The 22,791-nt window shown below is 44.1% G+C and overlaps 1 protein-coding gene across 5 annotated transcripts in view; it reads left to right on the top strand.

Annotated features, from left to right (window-relative positions):
• Positions 1 to 878: 878 nt before the first annotated feature.
• Fam71f1 (family with sequence similarity 71 member F1) overlaps positions 879 to 22,791 on the top strand; it is a 24,626-nt gene continuing 2,713 nt past the window's right edge. Inside the window, exons 1-7 of one of the 5 annotated variants that reach the window (XM_031381348.1) lie at positions 879 to 1,051; positions 6,720 to 6,822; positions 7,557 to 7,950; positions 9,177 to 9,361; positions 12,412 to 12,664; positions 16,158 to 16,261; positions 19,893 to 19,948. In XM_031381348.1, coding sequence (XP_031237208.1) covers positions 7,702 to 7,950; positions 9,177 to 9,361; positions 12,412 to 12,664; positions 16,158 to 16,261; positions 19,893 to 19,948 — 847 coding nt within the window. In that variant the 5' untranslated portion in view covers positions 879 to 1,051; positions 6,720 to 6,822; positions 7,557 to 7,701. Of the gene's footprint in view, positions 1,052 to 6,719; positions 6,823 to 7,556; positions 7,951 to 9,176; positions 9,362 to 12,411; positions 12,665 to 16,157; positions 16,262 to 19,892; positions 19,949 to 22,791 lie in introns of those variants that run through there. The other 4 variants (XM_031381350.1, XM_031381351.1, XM_031381349.1 and 1 more) reach the window with 4 other exon arrangements.

Raw genomic sequence — 22,791 nt, forward strand, 5'->3', positions numbered from 1 at the left:
CAAAACTAAACATTATCATGTTCTTCATGTATGTGTCAGGTGTCCTTTAGTGACATGCCTGCTTCACAAAAGCTAATTGCCCACAGCCATCTTTTATCCTTACTTATACCCCGAGTCCTAGGTGGGCTCCTGGTCATCTGGCTAAGAGCTCCATTTCCATGGCTGTGGGTATGTGTCTGAATTCTGACCAACAGACTGCGAGCAAAAGTGATTACGTCATTTCTAGGCCATCCTTGTAAAAGGAATGTGTGTGTGCATGTCCTATCATCTTCTTGCTGATCAGAATGCAAGCGTGATACCAGGAGCCACTGCAGCCTACCTTGAGGATCAGAGGTGAAAGCTACATGACAGAGATAATGGGACAGCTTTGGACTACCTATCCTTGTGAGAGAAAACTTAAAATTGTGTTTTGTGTCATCACTAGATAGGGGATGCTTTGGATATAGCCTAGATAATAGTTTGTCACTACTTTCTTCCTCTTTATTGGTACTTATTTATATCTTTATAATTTTATATTTTATATCCATATTTTATTTGTTTATTAAGACAGGGTTTCTCTGTGTAGCCCTGGCTGTCCTAGAACTCATTCGTAGACCAGGCTGGCTGTGCACTTGGAGATCTCCTTGCCTCTTTGAGTGCTGGAATTAAAGGCATGTACACCATTTCCTGGCTTATATCCACATTTTAAAACCATCCTGTTGGCGAGTTGATCACTGAGGTTTTTTTCTGTTAGCTCATATATTCATTTACTTTAGTATGCTTTGTGTTTAAAGATTAGTTTTGCTGCCATTACAACTGAGTGAATCTCAGGCTGCCTATAGAATTCTGGAGCCATAGTCTTTCTTTCTCAACATTCTTTCTACACTGTTCCATCTTCTTGTGACATCTGAAAGTGCTGAGGAGTCCCAGGCCATCCTGCCTTCTTTGCTCAGTAGTCTGTCACCTTCATCTCTCTGGATCTTTGCAGTAGAATGCTTCTCTTTTTATTCCAGTAACTCGGGAGTTTCTTAAAGCCATTCCTGTCTCTCTCATACACTTTCCTTGGAACATGGTGAGTCCTGTTGTGTTTCCATTTTGGGTGGGTTTTGTTTTATTTCAGATATAACTTTTTTTATTCCTGTTTTTGTGTATTTTGTATACTTTTTGTTCGGTTCCATTCACTTTTCTCTTCAAAGGGAGCTCTAGCCATGCTGGGCCAACATGTCACACTGGTTGATATTCCTCTGGTGGTTGTGTCTCTTCGCCCCCTCTGTGGCCTTCCAGGGGATGTCCCCAAGTCTGTCACCCACATCACTGACATGTTTTTTTCATCATGCCGCCCTTCATGTGACTTCAAGAATTTAGTTTTCCTTCCATTTCTTCATTTTTTTCTTCCTGTCTTATTCTGGTCCCATTATTCTTTCTTCCATATTATATTTAATTCCTACTGAAGTACAGGGCAAACACTTGTCAAATGTTTTCTCATGTTCTTTGGAATCACTTCTCTTGTGATATACAGTCATTTGTGTATTTCCCTTGGTGTTACTTGAGAGGAGAGAGCAGTTCCTTGTGTAGATCTCATGGTAGAAATTTACTAAAAAATGATAATTTTAAAAGAAATGCCTGTCTTGAATTAAAAAAAAATTAGCTATAACTTGTGTTCCATAACATTAGTGGCTGGAGACTGACCTAAATAATAAGGAACTAACAAGGCAAACCCAGCAACCTGCAGGACAGCTCACTAATGCGTCTACAACAGTATAGTAAGGAAGAGACTTCACCGGATAAAAATAAACTAAGGGGAAGATGAGTTGCTGTGTTGGATGCTGATTTTGATAAGGCAGATGAAACAATCATTTTAGTTACTTAGGGAAATTGTAATGTATCCTTAGGCAAGATAAGATGAGAATACATGAATACAAACATAGTACTGGCTAAACAAAACAAGTGATTAAGAAAAAGTTGTGACGCGATAAAGCATGAGACCAGTTACTGAGGATGCTCCTGTTAATCCCAATATGCAGGAGCTAGAGGCAGAGAGTCACAAGTTCACAGTCATTGATCATCCTCAACTACACAGTGAGTTCAAGCCAGCCTGGATACCCGAGACTTCAGAACCAAACCAGAACTAAAACCTCAACAGTATTTTCATTTTACACATACCTGTATCACACATACAATACATGGTTGTTGCAATGTTCTCCAAAAAATAGGAATATGCTGGCTTGTTTTTTAAAAATTGTCTAAGGGCTGGAGAGGTTAGTGCAAAAGCACTTCCTTGTATTTGCAAGGCTCTGAATTCAGTCTCCAGTACCACACACATACATGTACACATGCACACACACACACACACACACACACACACACGTGCGCGGGCACATGCACACACACAGGCATATACGTACACACACACACAGAGCTTTGCATTTCCTAATATTCTCAGAGACTATGTACTGTTTGTGAAACAAAGGATGCTTTACATTGTAATAGGTTTTAAGGGAGCAGATTGACCCCAAAGATAATATTTAAGGTTCCTTATTCATACAAACACCCTGGGGCCTCTGGACACTTAGAAATACATGTATTTTAAAGCTAAGCTTGGCAGCTTACTCCAGCAATCTCAGATCTCGGGAGACTGAGGCAGGAAGACTGACAAGTGTGCAAGCACTGTTGGCTACATGATGAGCTCCAGGGCAGCTTGGGCTAGAGTGTCACCCTGAAACCCAAGGCCTCACACTTATTAGGACAGTGCTTCACTGTGAGTCATACCCACCACCCTGGGATGATTTTGTGTCATACCATTGTGGGGCTTTTACTTTAAACTTTAGTCCAGGTACCTTTTATATATATATTTAAAATATCACAAAAGATACCATTTTAGCCACCTGGCACAGTGAAGTGACAGTACTTATACTCACTGTGGTATAGCCACCACCACCATCTCCCTCCAGTACTGACTCACATTCCCCCTTTTTTTCATTTTATTTATTTATTGTTATTAATCATTTTATTCATTTACATTTCAAGAGATATCCCCCTCTCCAGTTACTCTTCCGCAAACTCTCCATCCCATCCCCTCTCTTCCCCATCCCCTTTGCTTCTAAGAGGGTGCTCCTCCACCCACTCACCCACTCCTGCCTCACCCCTCTAGCATCCCCCTCCACCAGGGCATCAAGACTCCACAGGACCAAGGGCCTTCCTTCCCACTGATGTCAGATAAGGCCATCCTCTGCTACATATACATCTGGAGCCATGGATCCCTCCATGTATACTCTTTCTTTGGCGGTTTAGTCTCTGGAAGCTCTGGGTGGTCCAGTTAGTTGATATTGTTGTTCTTCCTATGGGGTTGCAATCTCCTTCAGCTCCTTCAGTCCTTCCCCTAGCTCTTCCATTGGGGTCCCCAGGCTCCATCTGATGGTTGGCTCTGAGTATCTGCATCTGTATTGGTCAGATGCTGGCAGAGCCTCTCAGGGGACAGCTATACCAGGCTCCAAGTCAGCAAGTACTTCTTGGCATCAGCAATAGTGTGGGGGTTTGGTGTCTGCAGATGGGATGGATCCCTAGGTGGGGCAGTCTCTGGATGGCCTCACATTCCTAAACAGAAATTCTGTACCTATAAAACACCAACTCCATGTTCCCTCTGACTAGCCTTTAAAACATATTCTTGCAGGACTTGGTGATATATACCTTTAATCCTAGCACTTGGGAGGCAGAGGCAAGCAGATCTTTGTGAGTTTGGGGCCATCCTGATCTACAGAGTGAGTTTTAGGACAATCAAAGCTACATAGTGAGATCCTGTCTTGAAAAAAAAAAAGAATATAGAAAAGAAGGAAGGAAGTAAAGAAAAGGAAAGATGGGAGGAAGGAAAGTCTTAAAATAACATTTCTTAAGTGGCACAAAGCCTGGGCCTAGAACCAACTAGCCACCCAGATATTCTGGTTACTTTGAGCAAGTGTCAGAACCTGTCCCCCTAGAAATCACCACAATTATCATCAGATTGCAGAGAATGGTGATCATGGTGATCCTAGTGCCATGTAACACATGAGGAGCGCAAGGCGGCGTTTTCTAGTGTTGGAGTGCACAGTTACATCCTACAGAAGCCATATCTTTGTGATGCCGAGGTTCAGATATCCTGCAAATTAACTTTATTTCCTTACCATTTAGAACTATTGGGAAATAGCGCTGTCATTTGCTGTAAAATCATTCCTGAAGAGTGAGCAGGAATTTTATTATTAGTAGCACCAGCCTGACTTAGGTTTGACTCCATCTAATTTTAAATATCCAAATTTGGGTTGTGGGAATGGTTCAGCAGGTAAAGAAAGGTGCTTGCTGCAGACTCAGTCCCCGGTCCCCACGTGGTGGCAGAAGAGAGCAGGCTTCCCTTGCCCTCCACTTGCACACTACAGCAGCACACCATGTTTATACCTACATACAAACTAATAGGTATATATAAAAATATTCCCAATTTTTTTCATAAATATTCATAACAGCATTGGAATGAAAGTTTTATTCTGGGAGGGGAGGGTGGGGCTAGGGAGGGAGATGATCATGGAAGAGAATGTGCCTTCTCCCTACAATGGTTCATCACAGAACTTTCACTTGAGCTTAATGTCTTTAATAGACTAGTCACATGGCCTTACTTAGCTGCAAGAGAAGCCACACAATGCACTCTATCCTAGATGGCCTATGCCCAACTAAATGTCAGTAATTCTATACTGAAGAAATGGACATTATAGGTATTGAAGGGGTGGGATCTCTGGGAGGAGTTGGGGTACAAAAGGAAAACAAGAATGTGATTTAATTCTCTTTACTTAGAATGTTTTTAAATGTTAACAAATTCAGATAAATTGAAATCATGTAGCTTTTCTCATTATAATGCAATAAAACTTAAAAAACAAAACAAAACAAAAGCAACAACAACAAAAAGAATTCACGAAACTGTTACCATGTTGGAACATGGTATTTGGGGTATCATGAATTTGTATTTGCAGGCCATGTTCTCTCCTGTTTCACTATACCTTCATATTTTGTTTGAAATGTTGACACAAAAGCCACAACTCTTACCTCAAAGGAACAGTTTATTGAAGAGCCAAATATGAGTGAGTGATCATGCCCAGAAACATGGATTAAGGTCAAGTCCAAATGCATGTTCCAATGTGAAGTCAGTTTTGTAAAGTTTTTATAGTAATAGAATAAAGAAAGACATAAATTTTAAAAAAAGAAATGGACATCAAAAAGATATAATATGTATACCTGGAAGAACTTTTGTTTGTTTTGTTTTGTTTTGTTTTTCAAGGTTTGGTTTCTCTGTGTACTCCTGGCTATCCTGGAACTTGCTCTGTAGACCAGGCTGGTCTTGAACTTAGAAACTCTCCTGCCTCTGCCTCCCAAGTGCTGGGATTAGAGGCATGTGCCACCACCGCCCAGCCAAGAAAAAAGTTTTTAGTATTGAGGTTATTTTTTCGGTCTTTCTGTTTTCTTCCTTCTTTTCATAATTGTAAACAATATTGGGCTTAACAGAAAAAAAGCAGAGAAGTATTAGAGAGTTTTTAAGCAACTGTTACATAGTTATTAAAGTGATTCAAAGCACTGGGGTTGGAAGGCTAGTGAGAACATGGAGGAAAAGATAGACACCTTGAAAAGCCATTCATACGATTATTTAGCATCTTGTTTAGAGCCAAAAGCATTATCACATTAACCTTCTAGATCAGGTGCTGAAGCCTCCTTCCACGGAAGGTTGAGGACACCCCGGAAGTGGGCTAAACGGAAAAGAGCAAAGTTAACTTTCCAGTTGACGTTGGGATGTCTCAGTGGTTAGCTTTCCCCAGCTCTGTATCTAAACAAGTAGGTTATGCTGTGGTTCAGTGCTAACTGTGAAAAAGGAGCATAGCTTTTTAACGGCTGTTACTTTTGTACCACGATTTCAGTTTCCAGGGGGATGCAAACCACAGGGTATTGTTTATGACCCTATCCTTAGAAAATCTTACCATGGGGGGCATTTTCCCCCACATAGTAAGCAAAAGAAAATGAGGAATGTGAGTTAGACATTTCAGTGCTACTGTGGGAGTTGTGACAGGGGGTTGGTTAGATAGGTTTAGCCATGTGGCTATGAAAGAGGGCTGGCAGAACCAGAATGGAAAAGCCATGAAGGGCAGTGGTGGTGCACGCCTTTAATCCCAGCACTTGGGAGGCAGAGGCAGGTAGATTTCTGAGTTCGAGGACAGCCAGGGCTGTACAGAGAAACCCGGTCTCAAAAAACCAAGAGAGAGAGGAAAAGAGAGAGAGATAGAGACAGAGACAGAGACAGAGACAGACAGAGACAGACAGAGACAGAGACAGAGACACACACAGGGAAAAGCCCTGGATCCTTCTGCCTCTCTCTGACTTTATGATGAAATACAGGAATAACATCCAGCTCTGTCCTTTGCATATCTCTTTTCTAAACCATTTTTTAAAATTTATTACATTTGACCTTGATGGTGTAACACATTAACAAATCCTAGAATTGTGTTCAAGTTAGAATGCCATTTCTCCTTAAATTGACTCTGAATGATGATCAGTCTGCTTGGTTCTTTGACCCACTCCACACCCAGGAATTTAGATTTTTGTTTTTAATTCTTCTGGCTCTTGGGGAGATCCACTATCACTGAGATGAGTGTATAAGGCTGTCCTTCCCTAGCTGGTACCTTCTCGTAGTCATCCTTGTCGTCAGAAACTAATTATTGCTCCTGCTCCTTCAGTTTTGACCTCTGAAGGGAGAAAACTGCAGCTGCAACCAGCCAGCCATAGCAGCCAAAGAGTGGGCCCTAGTAGCTCTCCTGGAAGCAGAAATGGTTCTTGCACGTAAGCTAGGGTGTGGGAGGCTCACGTGCTAAGCCAGGGGGTGGGGGGTGGGGTGGGGGGATCACATCACATGAGGCTATGGAAATTAGTTTTAAATAGACATTAGTTCTTCATACTGTTTAGAATAGTTTATACTAAGAAAGTAAGAGAGGAGGCCAGCAAGGTGGCTCGGTGGTGATAAGCAGCACTTTATCTCAGCAGATAAAGGCATGCACTTACCACAAAGCCTGATGGTCTGATTTTGATCCTCAGACTCTGTATGGTGGAAGGAGGGAATTCATTTTCATAAGTTGTCCTCTGATTTTCACATGTTCCATGGTACACTTGTACCGATTCGTACACACACACACACACACCAATCAGTTAATCAATCTAATGTAAAAAGGAGAGCTTGAACTATGGGCTGTACCCTCATGAACTCAGGATGTTGAGGTGTAGTTTGGTGGTAGGGTTCATACAACATATATGGGTCCCTGGGTTTAATCCTCAGTAACACACAAACACACACACATACACACAAGAGAGGATTGAAAGACAGGAAGGGCCTTTCTGTAGGCAGTAGCAGGATCGTCCTAACAATCCTTGCTTCCTGCCTGCCTCAGGGTTTTCCAGCAAGTTCCGTGAATGCTCCATGTGGGCCCCTGAGAAGCACTTGGGATGTCAGGAAGTGCATCCGTGAGCATCAATGGGCCAGGAGGAAACGGGAGGCTCCTCCTCATTTCCCTGTCTTGCAGGCCTGCTGTGGTTTTTCATGATGTCATCCATTCATCATTGTGAGCTGACTGGCTGCCCCTCAGGCCTTGGCCAGCTGCCCATAATCAGAAGGGAAGAGACAGATCCCAGGACAACTGTGCAGAGGGCCCCTGAGTATGTGCAGACATGATGACATCAGTGCCACCTAGAAAGTCTTGGTGGAAATCGAAGAAGACAGTAAAAGTGATAAGATCTTATCCAACCTTCCCTTCCTTGACTGCCTGGGAAAAATTCAGGGGCCTCTGGCCTGTGGATGGGGACACGAACCCTGGAGTGGGCCTGGGTGTGGAAGAAGGACTACTCTGCCAGATGGTTCATTCTCCAGAATTCAATCTGTTTCCTAACTCTGTGGTATTTGAAAGCAACTTTGTTCAGGTACTCTTGCGGGTGATTCATAACAGTGCTCCTTGGTCCTTCTAAACCCATTCCCAAGACGTGACCAGAAGAGTAACTGCTAGAACTGCAGAGGAGGGTAAACTGAGGCAGGAAAGGTAGCGGGCCTGAGACACAAAGCTAACTAGGATTTCTCCTGTAAGTGTACACATAGTGAGAGAGGTCAGGCATTCTTTGCTGAGTGGGGAATTCGGCATTGGAGCTCCCAATTTATGTCACTCTCAGGTCTGTCACCTGAGGCCAAGTTAAGGCAGTCAGTATTGGTTGGCAAAGCATAGGACCTAGGGGCCCAGAGAAACATGAACTTAGAGTGCAGGCTCTGTGCCCTGGGAGGAGGTGCCATTGTGCGTGGAACCTGTACAAATCTAAACACAGTAAGAGAAAGTGCATGGTTTAGTGGGTGTTTGCTTTTAATCTCCCTTTATCTCCTGGGCTCCCCTTGGGCCAGACAGAACCTAGAATAAATAGAAGGACTGTGAGGACGATTGTTTTCTAATCAAAGCGGGGAAGTTGTCAAGGGGAGATCCAGAGACTCCAAGTAGATGCTGAGGAACTTCTGGATTATCATTCTTGTTCTTGTGTTAATAGTGGGCCCTTTAAATCCTACTGGAGAAATGCACATTGGTGGCTCAAGCCTGTAATGCCAGCACTCAGGAGGCTGAGGCAGGAGGATGCCCTTGGGAATGAGACTAATCTGGGCTGTAGAGTAAGACCCCTTTTTGTTTAAATATAATAATAATAATAATAATAATAATAATAATAATAATAATAATAATAATAATAATAATAAATCCTCAGAAGCCCTACTAAGGTTTTTAGACCAATACAGGTTAAAACACACGTCAAAATGCAGCAGTATTCCCCATTTCCAAGGGACATTTAGCAATGTCTGAAGACATTTTCAGTTGTCAGAATTTGAGTGCAAGTTTATTTTAAGCATCTAGGAGACAGGTCAAGGACACTGCCAAACACTCCACAATACAGCATAGCCCTCTCCCTGCAAAAAAGCTACGTGGCTGCCACAGTACGCCTTTAAGCCCAACCCTCTGGAGGCAGATGAAGGCGGATCTCTCTGGTCCTGGTATACATAGTGAGTTCTAGACCAGGCGAAGCTATCAAACAAAATTAATGCTGAGTGAAGAAGCCGGGCTAAAACATCTTGCTGCTTTTGCCAAATGTTCAGGCTGGGCCTGGGGGCTGCATTGCAGGTCAGAAGGAGCAGAAACTGGAAAGAAATCTATAAGGCTTCCAACACAATGGCCCTTGGGGTGACCTCCTCCGTACCTTGCCTTCCCCTTCCGAACATCCTCCTTATGGCCAGAGTCAAATGGCATCAGGGACAGAGCCAGACATGGAACAGACCATCCACAGCACCGAGCATCAACCTAAAGAGGTAAACAACACAGAGAGGAACGAGGGACAAGAGGTAAAGGGCAGATCAAGGGGGAGGCTACCTGCTAACTGAATTCAAGATGGGGTGAAACTGGGAAGTCTTTGCAGTGGTATTTATTTGGATTTTTGACTTGGTTTTTGTTTTGCTTTGTTTTGGAAAGAACACGATTTCTTATTGTTCAGGATAGCTGTGAACCCACTATGCAGTAAAGGCTGGCCTTGAACTCTTGACCCACCTGCCTCCCCATTCTGAGTGCTTGGATCACACGTATGCACTATCATGCCCAGCTACTAACTGCTCTAGACTGCAGTAACTTGAGACAGGTGGGAGGGCTGGGGAAATAGGTCAATCAGTAAAGCACACGCTATGCAAACATGAACTCTATCCCCAGAACCATGTTCAAAAAAAGGATGGGCATAGTAGTTCACATGTGTAATCCCAGCATTGGGGAGGTGGAGATGAGTGGATCCTGGGCATTTGCAGGCCACCCAACCTAACTAATAAAATAAGCTCCACAGGCACATGCATACATATCTCCCCAAACACGTCTATACACAGACAGGTCTGGGGTGAGGAGATGTCTCACTGGGAAAATGGCATAATGCACATAAGCATCTGAGTTTGAGATCTCAGCCTCCAGAGTGCAGTGTGTGCCTGTAACCCCAGGGTAAAGGGGTAGAGGAAGGAGGTAGATCCCAGGGGCTGCCAAATACTAGTCAGTCTAGACAAAAGAAAACCATGAGCTCCAGCTTCAGTGAGAAATATCCCAATTTTTTTTGGTGGAGTTTTTTGAGTGGCTGTCTCCCCCAACTCTCTAGCCTACTTGCTTCTTCAAGGGTGCGTTTCTCTTTATTTTTAATATTTTTAAAATGATTTAATAATTTTACTTTATATACGTGACTGTTTTGCCTGCGTGTACATTCCATGCAGGGGTCAGAAGAAGGTGTCAAATCTGCTGTAACTGGAGTTACAGATGGTTACAAATCAATGCGTCATTTCTCGGTCCTCTGCAAGAGCAACAAATGCTCTTTGTTTTTTCTTAAGAAACTGTCCAGGCAGTGGTGGCACATGCCTTTAATCCCAGCACGTGGGAGGCAGAGGCAGGTGGATTTCTGAGTTCAAGGCCAGCCTGGTCTACAGAGTGAGTTCCAGGACAGCCATGGCTACACAGAAACAAAACAAAAACAAAAACAAAAACAAGAAAGAAAGAAAGAAAGAGAGAAAGAAGGAAAGAAAGAAAGAAGAAAGAGGAAAGAAAGAAAGAGTCCCTATAAAATATGGTAGGGGCTGGAGAGATGGCTCAGTGGTTAAAATCACGAGTTTCTCTTGGTGGCAGTTAACAGCTCTCTGTAACTCCAGTCTCAGGGAATCAGACATTCTTTTCTGGGTTCTGTGGGTACTGCATACATGTGTTTCACAGACATACATGCACACAGAATCCCCATGCACACACCCCCATGCACACAGACTCCACATAAAATTTTAAACTGGACATGGTGGCACACGCCTTTTCGACCCAGTACTCAGGAGGCAGAGGCGGGTGAATCCCTGTGTGTTCGAGGCCAGCCTGGGCCACATAATGAGTTCCAGATCAGTCAAGAGCTCTCTAGAGAGGCACTGTCTCAAAAAATAAAAATAAAAACATTTTTTTAAAATGATGGACATCAACAGAGGAAAACAGTGATATTGACCCTCGGCTTCCACACATAAGCACATGCGTGGGCAAGCAGGACAAGCATGCACACATATAACACACACAGGTCAGGTGAGACAAGGCAGGTCTTTCACTGGAAGGACAGACGATTTGGTGCAAGGGGAAGCTTTACATGGACAGGGGTGGAGGGCTGTCTCCAAGCACATTTATCTTCTTGCCTCGCTCTTGTGATTGATTCAGCAGGAAACCTCTGAGCCTCTGGTTAAGCAGTAATGGGGGCAGTGAGAAGTGGCTGATGAAAAGCTGCTTGGGAGAGGCATGCTTTCCTCAGTCCTGGGTGTACAACTAACTAGACTTGATTTTTTGTATCACAAGTCATTGGCTGCAGTTTTCCTCTATAAAACAAATGGACTAAGTCCTACTTAAGGCTGTAGCGTATAGTAGCATAATGTTTGTGATAGAACTGCCCTGCTTGATCTTGGGCCTCATCATCAGTCTCCTTTCTGTTGCTGTGATCAAATGTCCCAGCCAAAAAGTAGGTTAGGGGAAAAATTTTTATTTGGGCTTACAGTTCCAGTAGGGCTAGAGTCCATCATGGCAGGGCATGCAAGAGCAGGAAGCTGACTGATCACATTGCATCTAAACAGGAAACAGAGAACAAGTGAAGCCTGGCTATAAAACCTCAAAGTTCTCCCCCACCCCCACCCAGTAAAGTACTTTCTCCAGCAAGGTTTTGCCTTCTAAAGGTTCCATATTTTCCCCAAACAACACACTAGCCAGGGACCATGTGTTCAAACAAATAAGCCTTGGGACATTTGATACTCAAGCCACTAAAGGCCTCCTTCCACAATCTGCAAACCATCTCAAGACTCTTTAGATGTTGCCAGAGGTCTAGGAAACCCCTTATTCGTCCAGGCTACCTCCTGCCAGAGCTCCCCATTATGATGCTGATATATCTGTAACAAGTATCGGCCACTGCAGGTGACTAATACTAGATCTAAGCCAGGTCCTGGAGCCAGGTCTTTTGGACAGTGTAGTGTTCATGGAGGTTAATGAATGAACAAGCTACTCGGGTGGGATTTTTCAAGAAGGAAATGGCAAAACCCAATGTCTCTGACCACCTTATTCTTGAGCTGCATCTGTGGCACACAGGATCCCTGGATGCTGGCCTGAAAAATCATGGCCAGGGCCACAGCCCAGATCTAGTGAACCTAAATCTTTAGGATTGTTTTGGAGACTCTGCATCTTAATTAAGTGCCCCAGGGAAATCTCCTTTCCTCAGAGTTTGAGAACCACTAGCCAAGAACTTTCTTTCCCACCCCTAAAAGTTCCCCATCCTTGAAGAGACGCATCAGAAGTGATGAGGTGACCCAGGTACCGTCTTCTATGCTTTTAGCATTCTCCCTTTGAAGTTTGTGGAGCTCCAGATCTGTGACAACCACGAACGCATCCTGCGGTTGAGGACAGTCACCGAGAAAATCTACTATCTAAAGCTCCACCCTGACCATCCTGAGACTGTCTTCCACTTTTGGATCCGCCTGGTTCAAATTCTGCATAAGGGTCTGTCCATCACCACCAAGGACCCTACCATCCTTGTCACTCACTGTCAGGTACCCAAGAGCCTTTGCAGCCCAAGTGGAAAGACCAAGGTAAGAAATCCCTATTGCTAGTCTTCAACCAAGGTCAGATTTGGAGAAGGGTGACCTTTGAACAGCTGCTGCTGAGTGTCCCATGTAGGTGCCCTCAGCTTTAACTCTGCTCCAGACAGGGTAGCACTTATAAACATGGAACAACTCTAAGTACATATGCTTCAGTAAATACACACGGTCATGGTCATACAACCATCAGCTAGGACCCCAATTAAGTGAGGATGGACAAGAGACAGGGTTCTATTTTTCTTTATTTTTTGTTTGTTTGGCTTTTTGAGATAGGGTGTTCTATAGTCCAACATGGCCTCGAACTCATTATGTAGCCAAAACTGACCTTGAAATCTTGAGCCTCCTTTCTCCAGCTACCAAGCACTAGGACTACAGACAGGGTTGTTCTACCAAGCCAGGCCAAAAGAGACTTTTCTGGAGTGTGTGTGTGTGTGTGTGTGTGTGTGTGTGTGTGTGTGTGTGTGTGCGCGCGCGCGCGCGCGCGCGCGCACGCGCCACTGATGGGTTTCTGCGGGGACCCCTTGTTCCGCAAGGTGATGAGAGTTCTGGTCTGGTGGGCAAGGAATTTGGGGAGTGACAAACAGAAACGACACAAAGAAGTGTGGGATCTGAGTGTATTTGCACAAAATAAGAATCGGGCTTATATAGTATACAGAAACAGGGCGAATGTCAGGGATCACGTAGGCAGGTAGTGGTCACATCAAAGTCAGTAAAATCAAACAGCCAGGTGTAAATGATTATTTCAGAAGAACAATAGTGCTTTTCCCTGCTGGGCTATCTTGGCGGCCCTAAGCAAACTCTCTTGGTCTAAAGCAGGTAAGCACCAGGAGGTCCCATTCTAGCAGCTCCTGGGAATGGTTTGACTTGTAATACCAACATTAGTTCAGGAAGCTTTTCGACTACTCTCTAATTTGTAAAGCAATTCTGCCTTGTGTGGTACTGCTCTTAGAGTTCTAACTATGTTTACAGATAGCAATAGTGTTTGACTGCTATCTCTAACTCTGGAGACACCCTGTCTGATAAGGCAGCTTCCTTGTGGGAATCAGTAGGCAATAATGCCTGACCTTATTGCTAATTCTAGGGACTCCCTGTCTGCTAAGGCAGCTTCCCTTGTAAAAATTCCAAGCTAATAACTGCTAAGAAATCAATTAGGATCATTGAAACATTGTGGAGGCCAGGAAACAATGTTAAATCTCAGTTTTAGCTGTAACAAAATATTTCTTAGGGCACCTTTGTGCCTGAATAAAGAAAGCATGCAGATCTCTCCACAGACTTTAGCAGAGACCAATCTGGAACACATCAGAACTAGGAGATGTCAAGCGACTGACTACCTCAGGAGACTGGCTCTCTGTGAAGCGTACACCTCAGGACTATGATCAGGTTTTTTAGACCTGTCATGCAGACACAACTGAAGTAGACAAGTGCTGCGTGACATGTGTGTGTGTGTGCATGCATGTGTGCAGTGGTTGTATGCACTGTGTGGAGCATGCAGAGGCCAGAGGAAGACTTCTTGTGTATTCCTCTGTTGCTCTTTGCCTTATTCCTCTGAGATAGAGTATTTTGCTGAACCTGGAGCTTTGGGGATTTTTGCTAGGCTGGTGGCCAGCAAGCCCCAGCAATCCTCCTATCTGCTTGCCCACATCCACCCCAGTACTAGGGTTAGAGGTGTGCCTGGCAGTGATGGCTCTCTTCATGGATGCTAGTGATCTGCACTCAGATCCTTACTCTTTAACAAGCATGTTTAATGGCCGAACCATCTCTCTTCTCATGAGAAAGTGTTTTGGTTTTCTCTACTCATGAGAAAGTGTTTTGGTTTTTTTCATTTTCTATTCTTACCTCTTTTCTGTCTCTATAAAGCCATCTTAGACATTCTGCTGTTTGCTGGTTGTTGTTTTTGTAAGAATGGGGTCTTAGCCAAAACTGCTTTTAAATTCCCTGCCTCAGGTGGTCTTAGTATTGGAATCGTAGGATCATCCCCCATGACCTGTGTGTGTGTGTGTGTGTGTGTGTGTGTGTGTGTGCACGCACACACATGCTTTGGCACACATGTAGAGGTCAGAGGACAGCTTCAGGCATTGATCCTCATCTACCTTGTTTGAGACAGCACCCCCTTGTTATTCTCTATGCACCCCAGGCTTTATATGCACCCTCAACTTTTGGGGAATTCTCTTGTCTCTGGTTCCCATCTCACCATAGGAGCTCTAGGATTTCATACATGAGCTACTGCATCTGATTTTACACAGCTTCTGGGGCACTGAGCTCTTTATTCATTAGCATCCTTTTGTTAAATGTATTTCTACATAATCCATTGTTGTTGGTAATTGTAGGAGTCTTATTGTAAAACAGGATCTTACTCTACAATCCAGAATAGACAACAAGTCCAGATCCTCCTACGTTAGCCTCCAAATGGTTAGATTACAGAGGGGCTTTGGAGCTAGGAAGGTGTTTTGTTTTCAACAGGGTATCATTTATTTGTGCCTTTTGAGTTATGCTTCAAGAAATTGGGTGTGTTCAACAATGGAGATTGGCAAACAGCTTAAGAAAGGGTTTGGTAGGGGGAGGGTAGAGTCTTCAGAGAAACCATGAGAAAACCCAGAGTGTTGGGCCTTGTGCATAGGCTTTTGGCATACAAAAACAAACAAACAAAACAAAACAAAACAACAACAACAACAAAACCCCCAGATAAACAGAAAAGGAAAGGTTACACTTTCTGAGGTAGAATTTGGAGAAGTGGGTGTGCGCTCAACAGTGAAGTTCTGCAAGCAACTGTGGGGGGGGAGGGGCGCTTCTAGGAAGTAGAGGTACAGTATTTATTATTGGAATAATTATTCTCCCAATCTCCTTAATATGTCTTCAGGTGAATCAGATTTCCTGACAAGTAGACTCCTGGTCAGGGGATTCATAGGCCCCATTGGGGAAGATCCCTGGAACTCGCTGCCCTGCAGAGTCAATGAGAGCCAGGTTCATCGGGCAAGCCTGTCTTAAAGTATGAAGTAGAAAATGATAGAGGAAAACCCTCAGTGTCAACCTGGAGCCTCTACATGTGTTCTCATGTGTGTGCATGTGCACCTACACCCATGTACATATACACATAAACAACTACAAGTGTACTACACATCCAAAAAGCCACTGCATATAGGGCTTTTCTTAGGAATTGGCTTTTTAAACATTAGCTTCTCATAAGGTATACATTTAAGTATAAAAACAAGTAGCACTCACTGTTAAAATTCATATTAACAAGTTAAGCATTCTAAATCTACGTTGGCAAGTATGCGATGGGGGCCTTATGTCCAAGGCACCAAAGAACATTTATACCAAACACCAACAAAGAGAACTGCTTCCTTGAGAGACTTATATGGCTGCCTATTGGGAGAGTTTGGGTCCCGATGTTTTAGAGTCTAGATAGAGCTTGGTGTTAAGAAAATACAGAGAGCCCAAGACTTAACTTCCTGGTTTTTTTTTTTTTTGTTCTTTCTCCATATAGTTTGGGCTCCAGCCCAGAGAGAGCCTCACACATCTGATGGCCCAGAGGGAGAGCGAGACCCTCTCCCAGATCTTTTCCGACTTGCACCAGCAGAAACAGTACAGGTACATGATTTAAATCAGTTTAGCCCATACCAACCTTTTCTGTAGCCCAGGAGGTCCCAGAGGTAAGACCCTCAGTGAAGGAGCACAGTTAGGGATGTGATATACTATCACAGAGTGCCTGGTGCCATTGCCATAGTCTCTGTCTCCACACAAGCAGCGAGGCAGGCCTGACTCCAGAGGAGTTATATAGAAAGAAAAATAGTTCTTCAGCAATGGAAATGAGTAACAGACATGGGCCAACAAAAACTAAATACTAATCCAGTAGCTGATTCTATAGAGGCAAAACCACATAACCACATAACCATATAACCACATAACCATGGCTTTAAACTCTGCTGTATATGGTTTCATTTCCTCTGACTGGGCCTCTGTCTGGACTTTATAGAGATCCTAAGGTTGTTCCTAAAGTATAGCCTCCTGGGATGCTCAAGGGTTCAGGCCAGTCTTCTCCATTCCTGAAGAAATGTCCAGTGCACTTGATGATGCGTTGTGATACGAGAGGCAGGAAGCCAGGTGTGGTGACTCACATCGGTCATTCCAGCACTGAAGAGTCTGAGACATGCAGATTGTTTCAAAGACAAGGGTAGCCCAGGCTGCAGAATGAGTTCCACACTAGCTTAGGCTACAAACAGAGAAGGAAAACCAAAAATAAATTAGTAAATATCACCAGGAGAGAAAAACAAAGTGATAAAAAGAAGTGTCTCTGTTTTGTTTTAAGATAGGTCTCACGTAGCCCAGGCTGGTCTCAAAGTCCCTGTGTAGTTAAGAATGATCTTAAATTCCTGATCCTCCTACCACCACCTCCCAAGTGCTGGAAATATAAGAAAACTTGTGCCACCGTTCCAGGCTATAGAAGGGATATCCCCACCTCCACCCCCCACTCCAGTTTACTAGGAATTAAATGGTAGGGCCTCAAGCTTCCTAGGTTTTGACACTCAGCTATAGCTCAACCCAAGAGGAGCAGTTTTTGTCCTAACAGTACCAGTTAGAGCAGCTCAGGGGCAAACTGAGCTGGGGTAGTAAACTGAAAACTAAGAGAGCTCAGAGGCACTCTTGAGTGGTTGAAGGCTCAGAGACCAGTGCCTCTGCTTTCAGTTCTATAATACTTAAAAGATAATAAAAAGATAATAGTACCAGCCTCACTCAATCCTGTGGAGATTGAACGTGTGCTTAGTATGCTTTTTGTCAGGTTGGGAAGGAGTTATGAATGGGATCTCAACAGATATTTGTGTGTGCATTATTGTCTCAGGAAAGGTTTAACAGCTTGCGCAAAAGATTGTCACTGTATAATAACATACAGAAAGCTGTAACTAAGGAATGTTTATGTAGAATGTCACATTCTGGACTGGTGCTGAATTCTAACAGAACAAAGGTATATTGAATTAAATTCTTAACTGTTTCAAACAAATCACTGGCTTTGTAGTGCAAGCTAGCCTGAAACTTAAGTAACTGGAGAGATGACCTTGAACTCTAGATCCCCTTAATGCTAGAATTACAGGCATGTGGCACAGTACCTGCTTCTTTTGTTTTGTTTTATTTTGTTTTTGAAACAGGGTCTCACTACATTGGCAATGTTGGCTCAGAATTCAGGATCTCCCTGCCTGAAACATAACCCCAATCCACAGCTAACGTCCTATGGAAAGGACACTGTATTAGCTACGTTATCATTGTGATAAAATGCCATAACCAAGACAATTCATATAAAAGGAGGTTTATTTGAGCTTATGGCCGCAAAGGGGGAGAGTCCATCATGGCTGGAAGACATAGCTAGTGGCAGGAACTGGAATCTGAGAGCTCACATTTCCAAATGTCGATACAAAGCAGGCTTTTAATCCCAAAGCCTGCCCCCTGTGACAAACTTCCTCCTACAAGGTTGTACCATTTAAACCTCTCCAAACAGAGCCATCAACTAGAGACTGATTTGTTCGGATACTCACCTGTAGGTGTGTGTGCGTGCACACACACACATATTTCTCATTCAAACCACCACAGATCCTTTTGGATCTCTCTCATGCTGAGTTTCTGGCTATAATTCTGTCCCATGGCCCCAAACAGCTGAGAACCATAGTCTCCTTTAGCCACAAACCCAGACAAAATTAAGTGTTCTCAGTTTGAGATGGTGGTACATGCTTTGTGCCCAGCACTCAGGAGGTTAGGGCTGGAGGATTCCTGTGATTTTGGGCCAACCTAGGTTAACCTGTCTCAAAACAACAATATTTCCACAAAATTAGGTTCTGTATCCCTAGATACAGTACCTAAATGGGAAGCAGGGCTACTGGGCGTCTGCCACCAATATCTGGCTTTTATTCTGGAAGGTTAGAGGGAGCTAAGCCCCAGTAGGCTCTAGCCAGAAAGAAAGGGGTGCAGAGACAGGCAGTTTGGAAAAAAAACAAATGACTGAGGCTTTGTCCAGAGGAGGAAACTTAGAGGAGAAGCAAGAAGGCCATTAGGTAAGAGAAAATGCAGAAGCAGGCAGAGGCCAGGCCGAGCAGAGCCCAAGAAGCCACAGGGTTTTAGAATTCCAGCGGTGGGGAGCCTTATTTACATTTTATACATGAAAGTGTTGTGATCCAATTTACATTTGGAAAAGTCACTCCAGCTGTGGCCTTGACTTTAGCATGGAAGGGTAGTACAGAGACTCAGAAAGACCAGATAAGCAGCTAAACTGGTCTGGACTGTCACGTGCACTGCACAATGGGTCAGGGAGGTTGGAGTGAAAGAGAGCATCCCTTCTATTTCCCTGTTCCCCCAGTGGCTGCTTTGCACGGAGGTGCACCTTCCTTGCTTTCCCAGCACAAACTCCCGTGTTGATGATTCCATCCAGGCCCTGTCCAGGCTGGTTGCAGCTCATTAGCGGCCTCCTGTCACTGAACAGTAGACAGCACGCACGGCTGAGCTACAAGATCCAAGACAGGGCCACACCCCTCCTCAGACAAATCAGCCCTGGGGACTCTGTTCTCTACCCATCTCCATCACTTCTTTCCTTTTTCTCTTCTGGAAACATAAGGTGCACCACACCCAACCAGTGCAGCCACAGCTGGCCTTTTTCATATTTGTATTTGTCTCTAAGTCTTTTGCATTAGGAAAAGTCTCTTTTTTAAATAAAGAATTATTTATTTATTAAATGTATATGAGTACACTGTATCTGTCTTCAGACATACCAGAAGAGGGTATCAGATCCCATTACAGTTGTGAGCCACCAGGTGGTTGCTGGGAATTGAACTCAGGACCCCTGGAAGAGCAGTCAGTGCTCTTAACACCACTGAGCAGTCTCTCCAGCCCCCAGGGGAAGTCTTCACTACGGATAAGCTTTGAAAAATGACTTCAGAATTGAGCATGTAGCTCAGTGGGTAGAACCCTTGTCCTAGCGTGCACAAAGCCTGGAGTTGATCTCCAGCACTGTATAAACCAGGCATGGTGGTACATGCTGTAACTCCAGCACTCAGGAGGCAGGAGGGTCAGAAGTTTAGAGTCATCTTCAGCTACATAGTGAGTTTGAGGCCAGCCTTAGATACATGAGACCAGAACACCAAAAATCAAGATATAAACAACAACAACAACAACAACAACAACAACAGACTGAGTTCAATGTTTTTCTCCTTAACTTTCGATCTTCGTTTCCTTGACCCTGAAATGACTGGAGTTCCAGCAGGAGCAAAAAGGCGCAGATCATCAAGACCAACTCAGGTAAGGAAGGATGGAGGGTTGTGCTGGGAGACACAGCCGTTGTGTAGGCATAGGCCTCCTACACAACGCCTACGCAATGCCTCCTCTGGCCTTCTGGATGCCAACCAGGAGTACCATAGTATCTCCATGCCATAGTTGGCATCTCTCTGGGCTCTTTGAGCACAAAGGCAATTTGGCACCAGGTCCCAACCATTTCTTTGTTTGAGATGTTTCTATACTCTTCATTTACGTTTCACAGACTGACCCTAGTCAGTCCTTTCCCTCTTACATCTGCAGTATCCATCTGTGGATTCACCGACTTAGTCAAAAGCGGCCACTGGAGGCTCTTCGAGTGGTGGCTGTACATGCACCTTCTCTCAAAGGGATGGTCATGTGGGTACAGAGCAAAATTATAGAAGCTCCTTTCTGGCCCACATTCAAAGTTCATGCTGGGGTAGCAGAGGCATATGACAGTCCTTCACTCCTTCCAGGGCTTTGGCTCAAGAAGGTTAGTGTCTCAGAGCCACAAAGAGGTTAGTATCATAGAACCATCTATGATAGGATCAGGGCAGATTGAGCAGATGAGGCCATGTGAGAAAACGTGACATTCTAGAAGGAGCAGCTGGTTCTCTGTGGCTAAATTCTAGTGTAGCCCAGGTGCTCTGGATGTGTCCTTCCTCAGCTTCCCCATCTTTGCCACCTCATCTGACCACACGCTTTCTGCCTCATACCTATTCCACCCACATCTGTTGCAGTCAGATTCCAACCATGCTTCCTCATACCTTAGTCATCCCCACTCACTTCCTTCCCCTGAGGAGCCCCTCTAAGCCCCCTCTACATCCTAGACAGCACGTTCCTGCCAAAACTTAACTGTCCCCATGACCTTTCACACTATTCTCTGGTTCTCTTATAGGTTTAAGGTTTATTTATTTATTTATTTATTTATTTTTATTTTTTTATTTTTTGGTTTTTCAAGACAGGGTTTCTCTGTATAGCCCTGGCTGTCTTGGAAGTCACTCTGTAGACCAGGCTGGCCTCGAACTCAGAAATCCGCCTGCCTCTGCCTCCCAAGTGCTGGGATTAAAGGCGTGTGCCACCACCGCCCAGCTAAGGCTTATTTCTTAATGAATGTTAAATTGCCTCTATATCATCTAAAGAAGCAAGCACAGCTCTGGGGACACCATGGGAGTTCAATAAATATCTGGATCTAAGGCCATTGACAAGTTAATTCTCCATACTGGCTCAGGAGATAGTCACATCATGATATATTTAGAATTGTAGAGGGGGTTGTAGGTCCTAAGAGAGCTGGGATTCAAATCAGAAGTGTTATTGTTGTTGTTTTGATTTGGTTTTTTTGTTTTTTGTTTTTGTTGTTGTTGTTGTTGTTGTTACAAACTCCTACATTTATAAGTGGAATAAACAGATAAAGGTCTGAGGGAACATGGGCAAGAGGAGTGGTTGACTCTTCCTTTATGGTAATTAAAACAACTACTAGCAGGGTTGGAACTGGTTAGGAACACTCACTGCTCTTGCAGAGGACCTGGGTTCAATTCCCAACTCATATGACAGCGGACAAATGAAAGTGACTCCAGGCCTGGGGAAATCTGATACCCTCTTCTGGCCTCCAGGAACACCAGGCAAGCATGTGGTACACAGACACACATGTAGGCAAAATAGTCATACACATAAAATACAATAAGAAAATCTAAAAGAATGCTGGCAACCGACCCCTGTTTTCAAGATTAAAAAGATAAGGGTGGCGGAGACAGTGGCAACAAAAACAGTGAATATTTTAGTTAAGACTTTGATTAATTGCTGCCACGTAGGCACAAAGCCTGGTATTGTTGGTTTTGATTTTTTTTTTTCAAGAGTCACTCCAAATCTGAATTTTTAATATACACTGCTCACTTCCTCCCAGTCTGTGACTGCTTTCTCACAGGCCTTGGTCTTTGACACGATGTCAACTCTTTTTCTGTTTTTATTAACATCCGAGCACATTCACAAATGCACACACTTTAAACTATTCTGTGAGTTTAGGGTGGAGAACAACAGAATACTCGGGAATATTTCTAATGATTGCTGGGACTGGAGAGAAAAGCTTTAAAAATTCAGGACAGCCACCCTGGTGTGCATACCTGCCATTCCTAGTACTTGGAGAGCTGAGTTGGGAGAAAGGCCTCAAGTTTGAGGCTGGCTTGGTCTATATAGTAAGTTACAGGATAGCCTGGGCTACATAGTAAGATCCTTAATACCAAAAAATTTCAGGGTATCTGATATTAGGGTGTTCTTAGGTTGATTTTAATGAGCCACACTGGGATGTTCTCTGAACCCTGTTTTCTTGCTGGGTCAAGTACTCAGTTGCAAAGGAAAGTAACATACCGGGCTCTTGGGACTCTTGCTATCTCCTACTGAACTCTTTTGGAACCTCTGGATGGAAAAGAGGGGAGGGGGAAGGGCTGGGAAGATGATTCAGTAAAGTACTTTGTTTTGGAAGAACGAAGAACTGAGTTTGACTTCTAGAGCCCATGGGCTGAAGGAAGATATTGTCTCAATGGTTAAGAATCTTATTCCAGAGGGTCTGTCTAGCTCCCAGCATCTGCTTGGGGTAGCTCACAACTACCTGTAATCCCAGCTCCAGATGGAACAGGGAAGACCTGATGCTCTGGTCTCTGAGAGAACCTTCATTCACACAGGCACAGATACATATGCATGTACCTAGGCACTCACAGCTAGACATTGTAGTGTATGCCTGTAATCTCAGCCCCTGGGAGGCAAAGACAGGAGGAACTGGGAACTTCTGGGTGGAAAAGGGGGAGTAGGTGGAGCAGGGGGTGGAGTGGAGTGGGGGGGGGCTCAGGACCAGC

The sequence above is a fragment of the Mastomys coucha genome, unplaced genomic scaffold (assembly GCF_008632895.1).
Source record: "Mastomys coucha isolate ucsf_1 unplaced genomic scaffold, UCSF_Mcou_1 pScaffold20, whole genome shotgun sequence".
NCBI classification, from domain to species: domain Eukaryota; kingdom Metazoa; phylum Chordata; class Mammalia; order Rodentia; family Muridae; genus Mastomys; species Mastomys coucha.